The following is a 23,525-nucleotide window of genomic DNA, read 5'->3' as shown; positions in this document are numbered from 1 at the left end:
TAATGTGAGATACAGGAACTTAGTAAGTAACAAATTTGGATTAGTGAATTTGTAAGTCTTGCCCCTATACTATGGCAGCAAGAACAAGATTGCTAAACCAAGCTTTTCTAACATCTATCCAGTAAAAAACAAGAATTAATGCATTTACCCATCCTCTCATATAAAGGTGTTTTCTGTTATTGCACATAAGTAATAGGGTCATTTGTCATTCAAGATTTAGGCACATTAATCAGAGCATTCAGCAAGTCAAAGTGCTTGTTACTGGATGTGCCACCTTCACACTTTTAACTAGAATCAGAGTTCTGCCTGCCTCCTGGTGATATAATCACATCATTGTAAATGAACACGGCAGACAAGCTGGCATCCGTCTTTCTGATTAAAACCATGCGCTTGTTCAGAAATAACAGATGACAATAATCTTACTTACCACTAGTCTGCGTATTTCTATAATTCTTGACAGGTCTTTCCCCAGCATTGTAAATTCCACCACCTAGAAAATAAAGTGGTTAAAATGGACACATAGTAGAAAAATTGGGACTAGGATTCACATCTTAGTTTCTAATCCCATAGTTCATTCCTCAAGGTCATCCTCATCTTCTTCCAAAGAATCTTACAGATATAAAGATATCCTGACCCTGTAAAAGTCAGTGGATATTTTGCTATGCAGTGGTCTAGGGTCAGCTCCACAGAAAGTCATAGAATCATAGGATCTTGGGCATCTTCCTTTAGATCTGCTGGAATTTTGACTGAAAACTCACCTGAGAAATTGAAACTTTGAATTTCAGCTAGGCTATAAATCTGAATGCAAAGTGTTGTGCTTATTAAAAAGATTTTATTCTCCTGAAATCTACAGGACTTTATTATTTATCACCTTATGGAGCAACGTTTTGTAGCCTGAAATGCATTCACTCTGTTTTTTCTAGCTCTCCCAGAACACGGTTCAGATGGATTCAATACAACTATGCTTCTGGTGTTGATTCTTGGGCTATTGATAATGTGGTGTTGGCTACAGGATGCCCTTGGATGTGCTCAGGCCATGGCATCTGTGATGCAGGTCACTGTGTGTAAGTAGTGACTTGCTTTACATGCTTTATATAAAGATATGTTTTACTTAGGCCAGATGGATAATACCTTTTCCTCCAAATTTGTTGCTAGGTGTGACAGAGGCTTTGGTGGTCCGTACTGTGTCCCTGTCATTCCTCTGCCGTCTGTCCTGAAGGATGATTTCAATGGTAACTTGCATCCAGACCTTTGGCCTGAGGTCTACGGTGCTGAGAGGGGAAACCTGAATGGTGATACAATCAAGTCTGGAACAGCTCTCATTTTTAAAGGGGTCAGAGATTCATTACATTGAGAAAAAAAAAAAAAGAAAGAAAAGTTGTAAACCAATAGAGTTAAGAAGAGAGAATAAATTTTTTTGTTGTTTCCCCCAAAAGTTTATTTCAAAGTCTTTAGGCTAGAATTTGCTATTCATTTTCCTTGTGTTTTTCTGCTCTAAATGTGCACAATGTTTGTCCAGGTTGTTTTTATGAGCTTTTTGTTTTGTTTTGTTTTTGTTTGTTTGTTTTTTTGTTTTTACTATACCTTTTATTCATGTTGTAAATTCCTCCTTACCTTCTGAAGGAAAAGAATGAAACTGTGCAGTTGAGTTTCTTGAGGCCAAGTGAGTGATACGGAAATACGGTACACATTACAATCAGTAATGTCTCTGTCCTGAAATAATTTGACTGTCTTTTGAATATTCTGAATGACATTACTCACTGTAGACTGTGTAGTCAATGTGTAGTTAGAATATGTTTTACTTAGCTATATTTTTTGTGAAGTTTTCTTTGTGTTTTTTTCTTTTTAACAAAAGGTCTCCAAAATCAGGAAATATTGTGTTTTCTGAAATTATCACTTCTTCAGCAAACCAGAGAAATATCTGTACCCTTGAAAGGCTTTTGTTCAAATAAGTACACAACTTTTAAGTTCCCACGTGAGATTTTTCACTTGACACGGTAATTTTGGGTGGCCCTGAAAAGCAAAGTTTAAAAACTTCAGGTGTAGAAATTATTTCTTTTAACAAATGTCCTTATGAAACCTAGAATCCAGTTCAACCTTTTTAGCTATTCTAAATCACAAATCAGAGGATGTGAATTGTCTAAAACTTGCATTGGTTGTTCCTGCAGGTTGTTCCCTGGGGAAGGGGTCTGAGAAAGAGGGAAGCTCTGTGAGGTGGAGTTTGCTAGATTTCTGCAGAACAGGGATCAGGTCTGTCTCCAGGATCCATAAAACACTGAGCTCATCAGTAGAGATGGACAGGACCTTAGGGGTCACTATGACGTATCCTACCTGCTCCCTGTCCTTACTAAGGGAAAAAGAGCACTCCCTCCTTAACTCTAGAGGTTATTTGTACAAAGATATTTTCTGAGGTACAGAAAAGAGTCTCCTCCTAGAGAGGATACTTACTACCTGGAAATTAGAGTGCTTGGCTGCTGTGTAGTATAATGAAAAAATGTTTATATGACTCAGTGTCTGAGTAAGTCAGCTACAGTGATTGCAGATCAGAAGACATCCTGGTGGTTAAGAGCATGAGCTGAATGAGCTGTACCTGTGTCTGTACCTGAGCACGTAGCTGTGCCTATGGTGGTTGCAGACCCTTATCTAGCACCTGCCATTATTATACTGATGCTATCACTATCACCATTAGTAGCCTGAGAGAAAATGAGGCACAGAGAGCTACTTCTTTCACTGACACAACAGTCAATAACAGACAGCATCCAAAAAACAGTAAGCTGCGGAGAATCTTTGATGATGGGAACTGTGATTCACACTATGCATTCTGTATTTGCAGGAGGGACTGAGAATGCTGGTTTCAAGAGATCTAGATTGCACTAATACTGTGTACATCCAGTTTTCATTTAAGTTTATAGCCAAAGGTAAGATCACTGTTGATCTCTTCTGTTTCCAATGTTGATGTGGTACTGATGCTTATTATAATATCTGGTACCTTGGAGCAACAAGCAAATAAAAAGTTAGTTTATAGATGACAGCAATCTGAGAGGAAGCGTCATTCAGTCTGGGGATAGGAACCCCCTACAGAGAGATCTGGACAGGCAGGATCACTGAGCTGAGGCCAATGGGATGAAGTTCAACAAGACAAAATGCCAGGTCCTGAACTTCTACCACAGCAGTGCCAGGCTAAACATGAGTCCAGGTGGCCAAGAAGGCCAGAAGCATCTTGGCTTGTATAAGAAAGTGTTGTCAGCAGGATCGGCAAAGTGACTGTCCTTGTGTAGTCAGCAATGGTGAGGCTGCAAATTGAGTAGTGTGTTAAGTTTTGGGCCCCTCACTACAAGAAAGGCACCGAGGCTCAGGAACATGTCTAGAAAAGGGCAACAGAGCTGCGGGGGGTCTGGAGCACAACTCTTATAAGGAGCGGCTGAGAGAACTGGGATTGTTCAATCTGGAAGAGGAAGCTCTCTACAACTGCCTGAAAGGAGACTGCGGCGAGGTGGGGTTCAACCTCTTCTCCCTGATAACTAGCAAGAGGACGAGAAGGACTGGCCCTAAGTTGTGCCAAGGAGGGTTCAGGTTGGATATTGGGAAAAATTTATTATATAAAAGAGCGGTGAGACACTGGAACAGGCTGCCCAGGGATGTGGTTGAGTCGTACCTGGAGGTGTTCAAAAAACATTTAGATGTTCTAATAAGGAACATGGTTTTGTGAGGAAATATTGGTGGTAGGTGGATATTTGGACTAGATGATCTTGGAGGTCTTTTCCAACCTTAGTGATTCTGTGTTTCTATGATTCTAATTAACATAAATATATGTCCTTCTCATTCCAGGTACCCCTGAGAGGTCTCATTCTATTCTACTGCAATATTCTGTCAATGGTGGCATCACTTGGCATCTGATAGATGAGTTTTACTTCACACAGACTACAGATGTTCTCTTTATCAATGTTCCTCTGCCCTACACAGCCCAAAGCAATGCAACACGTTTCAGACTCTGGCAACCTTATAACAACGGTAAGGAATCAATGCCTGTGGGTTACCATATCTACTTGCAAAGCTCATATCTGTAATGGGCTGGACTTTTGGACTCAGAAAGAATAGAAACTCTCAAATCTTGTTGTCTTATATTTCAAGTACTTCAGTTAAAATTGTCGAAAGATTATATTTACAGTACTTCTAGAGCTTCTGTATGTTTTAAAGTTGAAGTGCCTTAACCTAATACCTTTGATGGTGTGCAGCTTTGGTTCTGGAGGGCTTGGGAAGTCAAGCAGCAGCAATAACGTTCACACGTCCTTCTCATTATTTTTAATGCACCTGATTTTCATTTACACTTAGGCTTCATTACAGTGCTCAAATTATAAAATGTGTCCCAAGTGTAAACAGGAATTGGGCCTACCTTGCTTGGAATTAACTAGGCATTAAAAGCACATTTAGAAAGAGAATGCACCGAGCAGTTAATCTTTGGATTAAATTGTAAAGGACTGTAGAAAACCACAAGAGGAACATAGCTAATTTCTCCTGATTAGAGGACATGTGCCAGCTGAAGAAAACTCTCTTCTGCTCTCAGTTCCTCTGAATATCTCTTAGCAGAAGCTGGCATTAAGGACTGTTAAGAATTCCAACAACCATTCAGACCTGGTGATAGAGAAATTATTTATGCCACTCAGGCAAATGCCTAGTGCAGCTCTAACAAGCAAATTGAAATCTAGGCCTGAGAATCCAGTTCCAGTTCATGTTTCCAATGGTCTTACCTGAAACTTTTAACTAATTTTTTCTTGTAAAAAGGATTTTCATTTAAAAGAAGACCTTTAACTTTCTCTGAGCAGCACAATGATTTTTAGACAGATTGAAAAAAAAAAAAAAAGAAAGAAAAGAAAAGAAAAAACACCAAAAAAATACAGTGCCACAAAAGATCTGGCATCCAATCATTCCACTCCAGTTTGAAAGCACCAGTTCTGTAACACATTCAAATTCATGATCCATTTGAAAAAAGGTCAATTGGAGTTTTCCTCTCTCAAAGAGCTCTTGGCTGCCAAACATGGCTCATTTAGGTGATGACGCTGATGCTATGATTTCAAAGCAAATGTGATTTCAGCAGAAGATTGACTCAACATAGTTTTTTCAGCCTTCAGTTAGTTGAGACTTCTATAAATTTTAGAGGAATAAAGTTTAATTTGGTTGAGCAGTATGGGGACTACGGAAAGACTACATATGAAGTCTCTCCTTTAGCACCTTTATTTTCAATTTATTTCATAAATACAGGCTATTAATCTACTTTTTAGTAGTAATTTTATTAAGTTTTAATGGAAGTGTTCTCCTTTTCTTTGTAGGCAAAAAAGAAGAAATCTGGATTATAGATGATTTCATTATTGATGGAAATAATCTGAAGAATCCTATTATACTTCTGGATACCTTTGACTTTGGTCCCAAAGAGGACAACTGGTTTTTCTATCCTGGGGGAAACATTGGGCTTTATTGCCCATATTCATCTAAGGGAGCTCCGTAAGCATCTCTCAGCAATAAATTAGGGGGAAAAGAAAAAAGAAAATGACTGGAATAAACTGATTCTAAGATATTCCTTTCTTCTTGTTTCACAGGGAGGAAGATTCAGCTATGGTATTTGTTTCAAATGAAGTTGGAGAACACTCCATTACAACAAGGGATCTGAGTGTAAATGAAAACACTATAATCCAATTTGAGGTACTTGTCCTCATAAAGTTACTTTGCATTTTAGTCTAGGAATTCTGGTTGTCCAGGCTCAGCTCTTTGGTGTATTTGTCCAGCTATTATGATTACGAAGCAGAGATGTCTCTCTAATTTTCTTTGTAAATGCTTTGATATTACTTTCCCTCTTGTAGATGTATCACAAAAATTTATCACAGAGGGAAATTTCTGCCTCAAAGTCTCCTGTTTTCTTATCTAATTATTATTTTGTCCATGCATATATACTTGCACTGTTAACATAACACATACTACATGCTGGAAATTCCCCACTGGTAGACAAGATGATGAGCACCGCAGTACAGTGAAGGTGTAGATTGTCACTTCACAACCTGCTCAGGATAAGTGTAGTTGTAGTATTTCCATGATCTGACCCAGCGGAGAGCTACAACTTTATGTCTGTCACTAGAAATTATTTTCTTACAGGCTGGCTTTTCTGTGCTGGCTGTACTCTGTCAGAAAGCCAAGCCTCAACTTTCCTTTTGCTTCCCTCTGTGCTTTCATTGAAGCTCCCGTGGAAGCTGTTCTTTGCCACAACAGTGTGAATTCATAACATCCTAGGAAGTAATCTAAGTGTCATGAATAAGGAGCACATTTTTTGTGCTTCCCATCAAGCCATTAGAAACCAGAACATCCAACAACAACACATAGTCTAAAACTGTGTTTCTGGTTTATCCTAAAATCTAAACTATGCATTTGTTAGAACAGATACTGATAGAAGTACCCTTTTAGCCTATCCTGTACTTGTTTAGGGACATCATTATATTGTCATTAAGATATTGTAAAATAATCTTTCTTGTAAATCACCATGTCATAATTATGAAGCTGATTTCAACAAAGACATAGCATGCTGTAGCATTAAACATCAAATTATACTGGTTTAAAAACAATTACTGTAATGATACTAGTGGTTATCCAAGAAAACTTGGTTTAGCTGTGTACTCATGCATGCTTCAGTTTGTCATGCAACTAATTCATAAATTATTGAAGGCAAACCATTTTCTGTTTTAAAATATAGATTACTGCCTGTAGAACAAAAATGTTTGAGGTCAGTTTAAGATATTCATAAGTCTTCAGAGCATTAACTTCATCAAATCTCCCTGCATACTTCCATATGTGATAAGAACAATGTTTTAAGAAATTTAAATGACTTTAGCTCACGTTTTTGAGGACATCAGAGTAAATGAAGAAGCTATGCATAATGCAATAGAGTTTTTTTCTGTGTCTCAAGAGTCAAAAACTATATTGGGTCAAGCACGTCTCTGAGCTTCCAGATGAGTAGACAAATCTTCTAGTCAAATGTAGGTTGATGCCTCTCAATTTTGCTGAAGAGTGACAAGGGATATTCAGTGTAGGATAGATATTTTCAACATTAGTGCACAGTTCTGAGTATTCCTAGGCTTTAGAAAAACATTTTTGTTCTGGAGCAGTATATTAAAAAGATACCTATTTTCTACTGCAAAGATGTATAAAGGTACAAAACGTTTCATAGGCTTTGTATTTCAGCTGCAATAGTTTTTTATTTATTGGATGGTATATATAGTACATTTTCCTGGTATGACATAGCCATCCTGCAAGGGAACTAATTCTTCCTTTATAAAAGCAATCTGAAACAGAAACAAACATGTTAATATCATCATGAAAGAAAAGCAGACCTTCGCAGTAACGGCATGCAATAAAATTGTCTTAAAAGTTCTCAAATTCTGCATAAAACGTGTTATTTATTACAGGCAACCAGTATTAGTATTATATTTTACTGTTCTGGACATCAGGAATCTTGTCACAACACCCAACACCTGAGATATTTGATGCTGCCAAACTATGTTTTGGTCTGACACCCAATTTACGTCTAACCCATCTATGATACTCTTCCCAGTGCTGTCTCCTTCGGCAATGCTGCTAAACATGAGCAGAAAAGGTAGTGAGTATTGTAAGCTAAGGAACATATTGAAGTGAAAAAGCCCACAGCCTGGAGGATAATCTCTCTGACATAAACATTTTTTTTGGAAGTGTAACATAAAGGAGGACTGCAGTGCAGCTCACTAATTGAACAGAAGTTTACATTTGCACATTTTGGTTTAATATTTCTGTTTTTAAAAATGCATATTCTATTGGTGGTGTGATAATTCCATTTCCTGACAGAGAACTGCATGAGCCGATGCATTTGTTCCAACCACATTATCAACTTTCCTCCTTTGGAATTTTCTCTAATTAAGTTTTGGTGGGTTTTTTAGTGGAAGTATTTCAGAATTCCCTATCACATTCATTTTACAAAAAGCCAGAGTGCAATATGCCCATGGGCAGGTAGGACAGTGTTCAAGAGTATATGTTTATATGCATGGCCTGAGTTTGTCATCACAGTTGTTAAATTAATTCCTAAACCACCACCTTCTGAGCTGAATATATACAGTACCATATGCCCGAGGCTGACTAAGACGATGAGTGATTAGTTGTCCCAGCCTGTCTTATTTCATCTTCTGCATTTCATGTCTTGAACTCCAGATCAATATTGGCTGCACCACTGACAGCTCTTCTGCTGACCCAGTAAAACTGGAGTTCTCACGAGATCTGGGAGCAACCTGGCACCTCCTTCTGCCCTTGTGCTACAGCAGCAGCAGCCACCTCAGCTCCCTGTGCTCCACTGAACATCACCCAAGCAGCACTTACTATACAGGAACAACTCAGGGTTGGAGAAGGGAGGTCATTCACTTTGGAAGACTGCACCTCTGTGGGTAAGTGTCTAGCATCTGTGCCACCCACATGCATGTTTGTTTGTGTTATTTTCTGGTTTCCATTCAAAGTATTCTCCTGGTATTAGTGATCCATAAGAACTGTGGCATTAAGCAAACCAAATGACAAGAGTTACTCTACTTTTGCCTTGAATGGCAGTTAAAGTTTAGCCAATTCCAAAGAACATGTTGTGCCTAATGCTAATATTGAATGCTAGCATTTCCCATTTATCCTTATATCTGATTGGTGTCATTTTTATGGAAGTGAATTGCATAGTAAAAAACTCACCTGCTTTAAAGCTCCTTTAATGGTTTTACTGAATGAGACATTTGAATTCAAGGATATATTTAGTTATTTATTTATTTGCATGAAATCTGATATTCATTAGAAAATATAGTAAAAGGTAAGCTAGTACAAACTAGATTCTACTTCAGTGTAGGGACAGCAGACCTACCTACTACTCAAGGTTTCTTATAGTCACAAAGTTCTGTGATTCTAATTAATTAACTGCTGCTCTCATTTAGGTACTTTTATGTTTGTGGGACAAGCTAGGTTGGATGATGAGAGGTATACAGCATGGAAAATTAATATGTGCTAGAAGGACTGTTAATACATAACTTTTCAAACTATATAACAATACTGTTTACTTTTTCCAGAGAAAACTATCTTATAGCGTCAAGACAGTTTGTTTAAAAGATCACATCGTTAAGGATTAAACTGTAGTATGTATGAATGAAAATGAGCTATGCAACTATGAGACTGTATTTATGAATCTACTGCATGCAGTGGTTCTTTCACTAAATAAGAGGCCTTACAAATGCCTCTGAAAATATGAGACCTATATAAGAGATAAGAACCAAATTTGGAAAGCCTGGATATTTAATAATTGAAGAAAATGTTTAATTTTTAAACTTGAATATTCTATTTTATGACAGTTAACATTTCAAACATTGAATAGTTAGACATCTCTTGCAGCACTTAAGCCATCTTTCTTTTTTAGCCTAGATTTATTCAACCCTTTACCCAGTTACCAATGCAACCCTCCAAATGGGAGTGTTGACAGTACAGACTCCCAACTCATGTACATTTTCCAGTTATTTTGATTTAGTTCTCTGTCTCATTTGCCTGACTGTATTCCTATTCCTTCCTTATTGGTCACAGAATCACCAAGGTTGGAAAAGATCCACAAGATCATCCAGTCCAACCATCACCAATAGTTCTCACTAAACCATGTCCTTCAACACAATGTCCAAACGTTCCTTGAGCACATCCAGGGTCAGTGACTCCACTACCTCCCTGGGCAGCCCATTCCACTGCCTGACCACTCTTTCAGAGTAGTATTTCCTAATGTTCAGCTTGAATCTCCCCTGGCGCAGCTTGCAACTCTAGTCCTATCACCAGTTACACAAGAGAAGGGGCCAACCCCCAGCTCACAACTACCTCCCTTCAGGAAGTTATAGAGAGCTACAAAGTCTCCCCTGAGCCTCCTCTTCTCCAGACTGAACAATCCCAGCTCCCTCAGACACTCCTCATAAGGCCCGTGCTCCAGACCCTTCACCAGCTTTGTTGCTCTTCTTTGAACCTGTTCCAGGGCCTCAATGTCTTTGTGGCCAAAGTGCAGGACCCATCATTTGGTCTTGTTGAACCTCATCCCATTGGCTTCATCCCAGCTCTCAAACCTGTCCAGATCCCTCTGTAGGGCCTCGCTACCCCCAGGCGGCGCTTTTACCCTATCTGCCAGGTTGACTCCCAGCTGGGCTTTTACCTTTCTGATTTTCTCTCTACACATCTTAACAGCTTCTCTGTACTCTTTCTGAGTCGCCTGTCCCTTCTCCCACAGGAGGTAAATTCTCTTTTTCTCCCAGAGCCTCAAGAATAGCTCCCTATTCATCCACACCACTCTTCTTCCCCACCAGCTCATTTTGCATCTCAGAGGGCCAGCCTGCTCCTGAGCCTTTAAAACTTCCTTCTTGAAGAGCGACCAGCCATCTGAAATCAGTTGCTGATAATCAGCTGAACTCAGCATCCATGGAGCACCTAACGCCATTAAATTCTTGGGCTAGAGGGCTGAAGAGGAGTTTTCTCTACCAAAATCCACCAGAGTAACAAGAAAAAATACCAACCATGGCTCTTTGTGTAATGCTTAAAAGAACCAGTGTTTTCATCCCCAAGATGTCAAATGATTTATTTAAATGAAGATATTTTCAGTTATTTCCACTACATGTGTTGTTTCAGAAATCAATGTGTGTACCAAGCAGATAGCTGTAACTAAGAATCAGTTCTCCAGCTGGGCCCTGAAGGAAAACACCTGGACATGTTGGATCAGTGAAGAAACTCCTGCTGGCTTCATCAAAACCAGCATTTAACCCTCTGCTTCAGTTACAACGCACACTTCATTCAGACCAGCAGGGAGGCTGAGACAAGAAATTTACATGGGTGGAATGAATCCAACCCAAGGGACAGAAATTTCCTCTAGAGAAGAATCTGAAACATTTCCAACTTCACACTTACATCCTTAAACACTGAGCATGATAAAAACAATGTCTTTTTACTCCCAGCAGGATGCTGGTTTATGGGTATCTCTCTTGAAACTGCTAGCAGTATCCTCACTGATCAATTACCTCGTACCACCTGAATTACATTGTCAAGACTCCTTTTAAGCAAATAAAAAGCCAAACTCTTGTCAGCTGCCTGTGCTATTGATTCATCTGCAGCATTTGGTTTCTAACAAGCTGTATAAAACATGTAATGCAATTAAGATCTTTTCCCTTTTTACCCTTTTAGTTTCCTTCCTCCTTTGAAACATTTCCTCATGTGGGAATAATATTAGTCTCTCATGTGCTTTTCCCCTGCTCAGTTTGTTTTTCCTCCTTCCCCTGTCTGTTCCTCTTTACAAGCAGCATTGGTGCAAGTAGTACTTAGGCAGCAAATTAAAAATGACAGGCCAGAACCCAAAGGAGAATATAGTTTAAATTAACATCTTGCACTATCAGTCTGTTTTAAGATTAAGCTGCCTGAAAGCAAGCTGAATACCCCGTGACATGGCAGATCGTGTTTTCTGTCCATGTAACTGAGGTTGAGATTTTGCCAGCCCAGTTCCACAGGTAGTCCACCCTGGAGGCAAGGTAGCAGTGTGAAGCAGGATTTCATTCTCCAGGAGAGGATGGAAGTGGCCTGGTCTGACCCAGATGCTGTAAACCAAGGCAGAAGGAAATCCATCTGACTGTAGCCAGTTATCCTCCCCAAGAATGACAGTGAGAAGAGTGGTTGGATTTCAAATCCCATTTTCAAGTCTGACATTCAGTTTTGGAATTACAGCAAATGAATAATGTTTGGGGTTTTTTTTCTATTTCTGTTGGTATTTGCACTGAATGTCAGCATGAAGATGACAAGATGAAGGAATTGGATATAGCAATTTTCTTTGTATTGGGTATACAAAGAAAAAAATGAAAACCCCATCGCTTGAATTAAGTACACTTTACACCTTTTCAGGTTGGCAAGGTTCAGATGGTACCAAGGATTTTATCCCGCTGGATCCCAGCCAGTGACATGGGCCATTGACAATGTGTACATCGGTCCGCAGTGTGAGGAGATGTGCAGTGGGCACGGCAGCTGCATCAATGGCACAAAGTGCATCTGTGACCCAGGGTACTCTGGGCCAACCTGCAAAATAAGTACCAAGAATCCTGATTTCCTTAAGGATGATTTTGAAGGTATCTCTTTTCATTTTTAGCATGAATTTTGCCTGTATGTCTTAGTGGAATTAAGGGCTGAAGGGATGAAATAGTACCATCTTCCTCACCTTCTGCATGCTTCTCAATTTGATTTACTCTGTGAAACTACGAACTTCTTTAAATGTAATTCTTAAGCATGGTTTCTGAGCATCTGATGGCTATCATTTGCCTTTTGTGAAGTATCTGACTCCTTGCTTAGTTTTTCATGCTGGAATATAAAATCTTCACTGAAATGGATTTTCTTAAAATTCTACACGTGAAAAAAAATAATTGTAGAAGGAAGTGTTGGTATACAATATTTTTTGAAAGAGGTATGTCAGTCTAATTCTAACAAAATGTATATTTATTGTTCAAGTACATACAGTTGGGTGGTTTGACTTCAGCACAGACAGCACACGTGCAAGTGAAGGAAATAGAAGGGCATCAGGGCTATGCAGTTTCTCACTACAAGGGAAATTTGAGTGGCCTTCACACTGCAAACATTGTTTCAAAGCACACCTCATACCTCTGCATGAACAGCAGAGCAGGACCCTGAGTGGAAATAGCCAGGAAGAAACTCAGAGCCCCTCAAGTACCCGAGTATAAGCAGCATCCATGCAAATACCTCTAAAAACACCTCGAGGATTCCCTTACAAACAAGCATTGCAAGAACTTTGAATGAAGTAGCACCTGGGAAGCAAAATCCTCCATTCATAGGTGCTACTGTTCATTTCAAGTTTCACCAGCCCTAGATCACATGCTAGCATATGGCATGCAAAGTTTCCCTATTGTGGTGGATGGATATGTTGCTGTCGTCGTACAAAAAAATGAAGAGAAATAGGAAATCCTGTGAAAAACTGGAGGCTAAGGTCCCAAACTTAATACTTCTGTTTACAGTTTATTTTTGGCTTTGAATTGTGGCAGTTTTCTAGAAAGCATTGACTCAGAAACACTGGCATGAATGTTCGTTCAATCTGCATGTTATGTTTAATTTAGCTCTCTTCCTCTGGAAATAGTTCTCCTGCAGTGGGAGCACTTCAGAGTAAATCATAAATATGTATTTACTGTGTATTCAGGTCAGCTGGAGTCTGATAGATTCCTGCTTGTGAGTGGTGGAAAGCCATCAAGGAAATGTGGCATCATGTCTGGAGGAAACAACCTTTTCTTTAACGAGGAAGGCTTACGTATGCTGATGACTCGAGACCTAGATTTGTCACAAGCAAGGTAACACAATTTTTAAGTCCTTTCAGAATGTCACTGAAGAAATACTATACTGAGGAATAAGACATATGTGATACTTCTGTGGTAAAGGCAAGCTGATACAGTCTGCCTTCTTTACTCTAGCACATTCTCCTTTTTAAAACACTGTTACCATTTTAAATTTAACTTGAACTTGAGTGGGATTAACCATTTAAATGCTACTTTTTTTCCTTCAATCATCTTCAATAGTTCATGCTTTTATTTCTTAAATGGATAACATGGGCAATTGTTTGTATGTCATACGCTCTGCTTGTCATATTTGTTGTATTAAGAGCCATTGTGGAAACAGGAGGATCTGCTGCCAGTATAACTGTTACATTCATCAGCTCATAATTGTTTCATTTCTGAAGCTTAATTTCTTCTTATTGTGCACATTTGTTTCCAATAATTCACTGAGAAATTCCCATCAAGCTGTCACCAGCTATACAGCAACTGAAAAAACAAACACTTCTACTGTATTTAGAGACCATGTGGACCAGAGAGGAGGTATTTAATGAGAGAGACGTGCTCAACAAGCCACATAAAAAATGTCGCACTCATATAAATTCAACCACATCCTAATCACATCCTAGTTGTGTGTGTGCTGACAAATAGGGGTTGTTTTCTGATTTATTTTGTATCTTAGCTTCTATCCTTAGGTTATTACTTTTTACCACGGGTACCTTGCAAGCTCCCTTTTCCTTTCTAATGCTATGTGAGAAACACTTTAACAGGCAGTTTATCTCTTTTTGCCTTCTTGTCTTAATTAGCATTGAGCCTCTAAATAATGGTTTCAATGAAGAGCCTCATGATCGATAAGGGAGCCTAATTTCAGACCATTACACTTTTAGATAAGCAATTAGCTGACCTTCAGTGAAGTGCGATAGTTGAGATCCCTGTACTGAATTTAGGAGATTACTCAAAGCAAACTTCTTTCAGAACTTAGTGAACACACACATCAATATGCTACAGTAACTTGATTTCCTAGGCCATTCTGATATTAAAGATTGTCTAATAAAAGAGACAAGGGATCCTGTAAGTTGCTCCATTAGACTAAATGACATGATTTTGTAATTGCTCGTGTTCAAAGGGACGTAATTTATCTCTTTTCCATGAAAGTATGTAGCTGGATTTGCATATATTGACCTCAAGGTGTTACATGGAGATAAATGGCTCCTGTCCCAATAAAAGGAAAACAGAGCAGTATGTTTCATTTCTTGTGTATGCCATGAAAAATAACAGTTATCAACAAATAACTGTATGTCCTCCTCTGAACTGCAAGGCAGGCTGTAAAGGCGTTGCTGTGGACTGCTCTGTAGAAACCTAAAGGAAAAGCAGTGGCATTTACTTCATTTTCAGGCTGACTTTGTCGGCCACCTGCAAAACAGCTCAGCAGATTTGGCTTTGATACAGATATGCCAAGTTCTGCCTGGGGCCTGGGGAAAGGTTTCTATTTATGCCAGGAATGACAGAAACCAGCAAGAACCAGCATTTCTAACAGATCTTTTAAAGAGTGCCGGACTCAGTAATCACATTAAAAGCCCTTCGCTTTTCTTCTTAGAGATCTCCTGAAATACACAGCTGAGCAGTGCTGTCAGTGCTGTGTGCCACTCTGCATGGGGGAATTTAAATCAAATGGACTCCCCAGTCCAGTATCCACCACCATCATCTCTACGTTTTAAAGTATTTAAAATGGGGGACAGTATCTTGCCATTAAAGTGATAACAGCAGCTGAAACTACACAGCGTGAAGTATCAGTAGAGATGGTACATTTTAGGTATCACATCTGATCAAATATCAGTTCTGAATTGCTGGAATATTGATGCATTTCAGCATTATTAGATCGATAAGAAAACTTTGCTTATCCTTTCCAAAACAGGCAGAACCTTTGTGAAATAACTTTGGGGTGAGACAAGAGATATTTAAATCTACTATCTTTTTAATGAAGATGGTTAAACATTATGTTACCTATTTTGGAGTAAGTTGTTACTACACTAGTAAAAATGCAGATGAAAGAATATTAACCCACTGGGAGCAGATTCAACAGAGAAAAGTCCACCTGGGTTTATTTCCATTAAATAATGTGTCAGTCAGAGAGAGTCTGAAGAGGAACAAAGGCTTACCAGCAGTGAGTCCAATCCACTATAGATGCTATGTCGATCCATGAGGGTCCGCAGTACTGTTTTGCAGCAGAAGCAATGTGTTACGTCTGGGATGTGGAGGTAGATTTAATCTATAGCAAAAGAGGATATATATAGCACCAAGAGAACGGTGAGTCGCAGTGAACACTAGAATTAATTGACTTGTGGATCTGGTGTTTTATTGAGGCATTGTCTCCTCAGCACCTCTGCAGCTCCCAATGCCAGGGTATCTACCTGCAGATCAAAACCAAACAGCACTTTTGATACAAAACTTGCGTGCAGGGTTTCATTTAACCATGAGCCAGGCAGCTCTAATGCAATCATAATTAGAACAGATAGAGCGCTTTAAAGCTGAACAAGAGCTGTGCAAACATGAATTAAAACTTGTAATATCCCTGCAAGTCAGATGGGTAAATATCATTGCAACAGTGGTTCCCCCACTCCAATTGCTTTGGAGTGCTATTTATAAGCACCAGCTAACAGGAAGAATTTCACAGCTTGATACAGGTCTATCTATTGTACCTCTTTGGAGTAGCCAATTAAAAAGAGGATGAAAGCATTCGTGTCCCTGGGTGTCTACAGCTGGCTTCAGGGAAGGCAGCACATTTAAGTGGTGTGATTTAGACAAATTTCCCATGCTGACTAAATGGACAAAATGGTCCCTGAGTGAAAGATGCTTTGTTGTCCTATCCTGATTCTTGCTAGTTTGTGCTACTGGAAAATTGAGGATTTTATTTTATATTAAAGCATTTCAGCAAATTCATAGCAAAATATGATCTATGAGGGCTGTTCCAAAAGTAATGCCTCATGTTTTATTCTGTTGATCCGAAACTTCAGAGACAGATGTTGGTGGGATGGTAGTAGAGGCTGAACCCTCCACCCAATATCCCATTATATGATGTTGATGTGATGGATGGCAGCAGAGGGGCAGTGTGACCGAATGGCATCTGATGTGGGAATGTGGATGAAGCAAAGGTGTGTCGCTGAATGCCTCTATGTGGAAATAATGGCACTTATTGACATTCATTGACACTTGCTGAGCATTTATGGAGACCATACAGTGGGTGTGAGTACAGTGAGGTGGTTCGTGGGGCATTTCAGCAGTGCTACAAGTAACAGTGGCTCATCTCTGCTGTTGCAGAATTTTACAAGCACAGCATGTGAGCTCTTGTTCTTGCTGGCAAAAACACGTAGATAATGGTGGTGAATATGTTGAAAAATAGTACTTTGTAGCTGCGAATTTTCTCTGTCAGATAGAGTTAGAGCACTGTAGCTTTTCTGCCACTAAAATCTGTACTCAGAGGTTACAGGATAGAACTTTCACCCAGGATTCCATTTCTGGTACTTGCAGCACCATCTGCTACACAGACAAAAGCTCACAACATGAATGAGCAGCTTTGTTCAGCACCTGATAAACTACCACACAGACAAAAGGAATTTTTGCCATCCCACCTGCCTGTCTAAAATCATAAGGTGTCCTATGGCTAACTGTTATTCCAAGGAATTATGAGGCTTATCACTCTGGTTTGCTGTGTAGGATGTTGAAGAAAAGAAACCTTTACAGTAATTCCTCCCATTGTTAGGTTTGTGCAGTTCTTCATGCGATTGGGATGCGGTAAGGGGGTTCCAGACCCCAGAAGCCAGCCTGTTCTTCTGCAGTATTCTCTCAATGGTGGTCTCACATGGAGCCTTCTCCAGGAGTTCCTCTTCAGCAACTCCAGCAACGTGGGACGATACATTGCCCTGGAAATCCCCATGAAGGCTCGTTCCAGCTCCACTCGACTTCGCTGGTGGCAGCCATCTGAGAATGGGCATTTCTACAGTCCCTGGGTCATTGATCAGGTAGGAACTCTTTTTTTTGTTTGTTTGTTTTTTAACATAAACTTACTTATATAAATATATACATGGAATGCGTATATATTTATGTATATAACACAGTTATATGATATAACACATACTGTGTTGTCTCAATGTTTCCCTTTTGTTGCCTTATGTCATTTCTCTGGGTCATCCAAAAATGAGTTTTACAAATATATTCCAAGATTATACTAATCTGTGGTAGAAGCACAATTACTGTTTGCTAAGTTTGTGTTTTTAATGCATTGTTTCCAAGTTGTGTACCAAATGTCTATTTTGGAGCTAGGAAGGTCTTTTATACATAGTTAGAGCCACTTGGTCACATTGCAGTCATCCTTAGCATGCAAAATCCAGGTCCAGTAAGAAAATGTCTACTATTTTGAATCTATATGAATATGGAATTTCCTTGGCAGAATGTGGTAGAAAAAGCTATAGAAAAACTTCAATTCACATCCATGCAGTAGAAGTTTGCTTTCATATTTGACTTCTGTACACCAGATTACATTGCTTCGTATGACTTGGTGTAAATCTCAAGAAATTCCACTGACGTCCTTGCACCAAAAATAGTGTTCTTGGACTGTCTCAGTTGAATTTGTTTAAATATTTATGAATATTTTTCACAGCATTTAGTTAGGAAGAAAACAGATGCTGACCTTCTAGCCACATTTAATGGTGTTTAATTTTACTTCCCATTCATCCATTTAAAAATGAAAAATAAAGGCCTTATTCTTTCATTCCTCTGTCTTCATTGAATTTAGTTAGTTATATTTGTTCAGGACAATCAGTAATCAAATGCAGAATTGCAAATAAGAATTACTTCTGCTTTACTTATTCAGTAGTAAAATCCTCATCTCTGTTTTAGCCACTGCTAAAACAGAATGTTTCCCCATTTCAATCATCAGATGCAATCAGATAATAGTGCCCCAGATTATGGTAGAGCTCAACGGTCAGTAGGAAAAATGTCAGTGTAGTCATTTTGCTCCTACCAACATTCACTTCAGTGAGTAGTTTTTGCCTCATCCAGGATGAATTTCATTTCCCTAAGCTAAGACAATCTCTTTAGGATCCCTCTACAGGAAAGGTCTATACCCCCTTACAACCTAAAACACAAAGTAAATCTGTCCATTTTGGACCAACAGAATACATGTGCATAGATCACTAAATCTTTACCTCCCACAGGACTTTCTGTCACATGCATTTGCAAAGACTAAACATGGTTTCATTTCAATAACAATTCATTGTATGACATTTCAGATTCTTATTGGAGGAAACATCTCTGGCAATACAGTATTAGAAGATGACTTCACTACGCTGGATAGTAGAAAGTGGCTGCTCCATCCTGGTGGAACAAAAATGCCAGTCTGTGGGTCTACTGGAGATGCTTTGGTATTCATCGAGAAAGCAAGCACCCGCTATGTTGTAACCACAGACATCGTTGTCAATGAAGACTCTTTCTTGCAAATAGATTTTGCAGCATCCTGCTCTGTCACAGACTCCTGCTATGGTAATTAATTCTTAGTAGATCCTGCACTTTCTCTTCTTCTCTTGTACAGGAAAATTCACTTGTGTTCTTGTTCCATTACCCATCATAACAAGAACTGAGAAACAAAGGGAAACTACATATTTCTGTCAGGAATTGTGATCAGCATTTATTGCTGGTGTCAGAAACCTAAGTCAAAACTAAGGTGTGTTTTTCCCTCTGGACAGTTAAGTTGCAGTTCAACTCATGTATGAAAAAGACTATCAGCTGTCTTACTCCAATCCCACTGCCACGGTGTTGTATCCACTGCTTGGGAACAAGTGATTAAGGGTCATTCTCTGTGCATTAGAGTAATGGTTCAGTAGCAAATAAAAAGAGATAACAAATTTACCACCCCTCTCACTGCAATCACATTCCATTTTTTACTGAGCCAGAATGCCTGGCAGCTGGAACATTCACTTCAAGTTACAGTTTCGTGCCTGTTTTTATTTACTTTTTAATGTCTTCATAAAAGTTTATCTTGAAGTATTTTGTGAGCTTGACTAATCTTTGTTTTTCATAATGAAAGTTTATAAGCAAAACAAAGAAATTGCTGATTCTTGCTGAGAAATGAATACATCAGTTTAATATGGCTAGGCTGTGTTTGAATGAAAACAAGCTCACTGACTAACAAACTCATTTAAAAATTGTTTATGTCAGATACTGAAATGGTCTGGTCTGGAGCGGATTGAAAATGTGACTAAACCATCTTGTTGAAAAGTCAGAAGTTTGAATTTGAGCGTTGCTGTGCTTTACAAAAGATTACAGCCAGCTGAGTCTCATCATTCAGACTGAAAAACGAAGAAGTTTCTGGTCATTATGCTGTCACATCACTTTCTTGTACAGAGCAGCTACAAGAAATTGGTTTGAATTAATCCTGGTGACTTGACAGATTATCTTTGCACCTGCAGTCCTTTGCGTTGGGTGGCTGCTGTGTACTGCAGCCTTCTGAGCTGCACTTGCTCAGCAACATGCAGCACGTCCACTGGCACAGCCACTGAAGGGGTTACCTTCATGCTTCTGTTTTGAAAAGCTTTGGGTTGTTGTTTTGTCAGTGTAGTCTTGTGACTTAAGATCTCTGGGGTTACCAGCTGACCGGTTGATGCGGGCCTCTACTTCAGCTAATATGTCAACTTTTCCACCTTTAGCTATTGAACTGGAGTATTCCGTGGACCTTGGAATTACCTGGCACCCAATTTTGAGAGACTGTCTTCCCACTAATGTGGAATGCAACAAATACCATCTCCAGAGGATTCTCATATCAGACACTTTCAACAAGTGGACCCGGATTACTTTGCCTCTGCCTCCCTATACTAGGTATGTCTTTCTGGTTTACTGCAGAATAAATCCTAATACATGACTGTGTATTGCAGAATGAAACATTCTAGTGTTAAAATAATTGTGCATTGCCATTTATTTATTTATTTTTGTAGAGCTACTTTTCCTACTTATTTTGAAATAGGAAATTCTTGTATGCCTTGTCCTGTGAAGGGCAGGAGCAGAGGGAGCTCTTGAAAGAGTCTCATGTCATCAGCATCCTCACTACACTTGGTTGTTTTGATGGCTAATATGGATTATCTGAATCCCCACCTACATCCTGTGCTTGCTGTTGTTGGCTATGAGTTGGTGTTTTAAAAGTAATGCTTTGCAGGCCTCTTGTTTTTCTGTGCATTCCTTGTGTCCTTTGCATCTCTCTCAACTTTGATGCTCATGTTTTTACACATGCCTCATTTTCACCTCCTCTTCCTTGATGTACATTCTTTTGTCTTTGGGGTAAGAAAACTTAAGGATTTACTGGGAGGCTTCATTTTGTGCAGTGAAAGGAGCACTGACTGCTGCTGTTTGCAGTGCTGCCATACACTTCACTATTACACCCTGGAAACAGCTTGATAATTTGTTCTTGTCAGTTTTGTTTTTGCCAGGAAGATCTATACAGAGCTAACTGGGTAGTTCTGACTTCCAGTTCTTGTCCTTCCTGATGCACTGTTTTGCAGTGCTAGCTGTGACTGTCCCCCATGCAAGCACACCCAATAAAACCAAGGCAAAGCTACCCCGAAGTAGAGCCCTGCCAACAAACCAGTATGGATATCAGGCCATCAGCACAGCTTTGTTTTCCAGCTTCTCTCCTAGTGCTGAGCCCGATTTCCTAACATTAGGCTAGGCTGAGCTAACTGCACTCACAGCACAGGCATAGCTTATTCCTGCTTGAGAAGTTACAAAAGATGCCAACTACTGCATATACAGGTTTGGAAATAGAGACGTTTATTTTTCAGCAACTGTACTGAGAGGATCTATACAGTTGCCACAAGTTCTGAAAGTGGCAGCCCGTGTTCTGTTCCTGTTTTGACATCTAGACTCTTCCCTATCTCCATTGCAGTGCTTTATGTCAACTAATAGTACATGCGGGGCTTGTTCCCAGCAATGATATCCTCTGCTAACCCACTTGCAGTGCTTCACTGTGTACTGTCTGTAAAATCCATTAACATGGCACTCTTTGTATGAAGTCTGTAAATCCCATGCAGGGAGGGTTTTCTAGGGCTTCATAGGATAAATAAAAACTGGGGCTGGTGCTCCAAACCAGTTGAATTTGGACCTGAAGAGTATATCCCACCTGAGATTTACTCGGGTTTATGCATAGCTGTGCTTTAAGGCTGAGGTTTTTTGACCACTGTATGTCAAAGAAGTCTGATGCCCTTCTGAGGGGGAAAAAAGAAAAAGCTGTTCTCTCCAGTCCAATGACTGCACATCTTGGCTCAGGTAATACCGTTTCCCAAAGATTGTAAGATAGGGATTGTGTGAGAGAGGTTATTACAGCCTTAGCTCACGAGCAAGAAAGAAGTTAAGCTTTAGAATAAGGAATAGTGCAGCTAATAGTAAAGTTAAGTACACCTTTAGTAAGGGCGCAATATAATTTTTATGCTACTTAATTACTTCAAGCTGGGAAATTGCACATGTATTTCTGACTACATGTATCTGCATATTTTAGGGACCTGCAGGCTACCTGGTGAACAGCTTGGACTGGCACACAGCACCCATAATGGCAGAGCTTTTTAAGGCCCATGTTCCCCCAAGCGCTCTATAAACTTTGGCCTGCAGAACACAATGAACGTTTAGTTATATCTTAGAGCTGATTTTAAAATGCAGATGCAAACACAAAGCTTCTCCCAACAGCATCAGTTCTGTAACCTTAGTGAAGTGCAAAACCTAATGTAGGTAGAGTGAGATATAGGACCTTCTCTTCGGTCCTCAAGGAATTCTTCATGATTTAAATATTTCTTTTGAAAACATTATTTGGTAAGCGCAGCAGTAGATTTCTTTTAGGATAAAATTGTTCTCCATTTACTTCACATAGTAAATTTATTAAGAAATAATTCATAGTGTAACATTAACATTACAGTAAAGGGTCTACTTTTACACTGAATAAATCTGGGGGATTTTGCTGTTTGTTTGTTTGGAGGTTTGCAGCTGAGATTAGAAAAAAAGCAGACTATATGAAGTTCAATGCCGCCATCTAGTGCTGCATGGCGAATCATTGATTTCTTTGAATTAAAACTATCCTTGAAAAGTTTCATAAGCTCGTCTCTTCAGAACTATTCACATATATAGTGTAGGAGCCAACCCTCTGTCTAGAGCTGCACTATGTGACTGCAGCCATTTCAGCTTTGGTGCAGCTCAGGGGGAGCCCTCATCTTGGCCGCTGGGAGACCTTTCTGCTATCAGGAATCAGCCCTAGGTTATGCTGATACCAAATAAATCTTCCAAGAGCAGTCTAGCCACAAGACAGATATTTCTCTTCAGTTAAAATAAGGGCTACCTAGAAATATTACCCTTCTGTTTTCCTTTCTCTCCCAAAGGTCTCAAGCAACTCGTTTCCGCTGGCACCAGCCTGCTCCGTTCGATAAGCAGCAGACGTGGGCAATTGACAACGTCTACATTGGAGATGGTTGTATAGACATGTGCAGTGGCCATGGGAAGTGCACACAAGACAACTGTGTGTAAGTGTATTTTTTTCCCTGTCCTACACAGCACTGCAGCATCTCTGTAACTATAACAAAATCATAGAAAAGGTTTTGATACAATTTTTAAAGGAAAATGGACGTAGTTAAAGCTGAGCAGGGTGTTTGACCACTTGGAAACAGAAATTTTATGGGGCTCAGTAAGTTCTGGGGTTAGCTCTGGCAGATCTCTGCCTGTTAGCACAGCAAGAGCAATGCTGCTGGTCCTTTCCTTACACACTGCCTCTGCTGTTGGCTAAGTTGCAGTTTGACTCCCCTCTCACAAAGGAAGAAGAAGGGCCTGCTTGAAGACGTACACTCTGCTGTGGTCATACAGTCCCAAAGCTGCCCAGAAGTCATCTCTGGTTCCCAAGGGGTCTGTCCCTTTGCCCTCCTCCTGCTCCTTCATCCTCATCCTTCCTGGTGCTCCAGGGCTGGTAGTGGAACATGTGCTAAGCAGAAGGATACATGCCAGCTCTTCACAAGGCCAGTTTTTGCCTTGGGACTAGTTGGCTTGATGGCCTGATGCCTTTGCTTCGTAAGTGTATTTGCCCATGGCAGCAGGCTGGTTTGATCCTCAGTCTGTTGATCTAGAGGCACACATAAAGCCTTG

The 23,525-nt window shown here is 39.7% G+C and overlaps 1 protein-coding gene across 2 annotated transcripts in view; it reads left to right on the top strand.

Moving 5' to 3' along the window:
* The window catches only part of RELN (reelin), a 250,801-nt gene that overhangs the window by 204,550 nt on the left and 22,726 nt on the right, over positions 1 to 23,525 (top strand). For both annotated transcript variants that reach the window (XM_015884323.3, XM_085513256.1), the window contains exons 35-47: positions 924 to 1,064; positions 1,156 to 1,333; positions 2,834 to 2,918; positions 3,829 to 4,011; positions 5,328 to 5,499; positions 5,595 to 5,697; positions 8,221 to 8,450; positions 11,941 to 12,161; positions 13,238 to 13,385; positions 17,125 to 17,383; positions 18,653 to 18,902; positions 20,066 to 20,234; positions 22,772 to 22,912. In XM_015884323.3, coding sequence (XP_015739809.2) covers positions 924 to 1,064; positions 1,156 to 1,333; positions 2,834 to 2,918; positions 3,829 to 4,011; positions 5,328 to 5,499; positions 5,595 to 5,697; positions 8,221 to 8,450; positions 11,941 to 12,161; positions 13,238 to 13,385; positions 17,125 to 17,383; positions 18,653 to 18,902; positions 20,066 to 20,234; positions 22,772 to 22,912 — 2,280 coding nt within the window. The remainder of the gene's footprint in view (positions 1 to 923; positions 1,065 to 1,155; positions 1,334 to 2,833; positions 2,919 to 3,828; positions 4,012 to 5,327; positions 5,500 to 5,594; positions 5,698 to 8,220; positions 8,451 to 11,940; positions 12,162 to 13,237; positions 13,386 to 17,124; positions 17,384 to 18,652; positions 18,903 to 20,065; positions 20,235 to 22,771; positions 22,913 to 23,525) is intronic.

Source organism: Coturnix japonica, chromosome 1 (assembly GCF_054131305.1).
Source record: "Coturnix japonica strain WE chromosome 1, WE-NBRP24, whole genome shotgun sequence".
NCBI lineage: Eukaryota > Metazoa > Chordata > Aves > Galliformes > Phasianidae > Coturnix > Coturnix japonica.
Note: the sequence above shows the minus strand (reverse complement) of the source record. Positions and strands in the feature narration are given on the sequence as shown.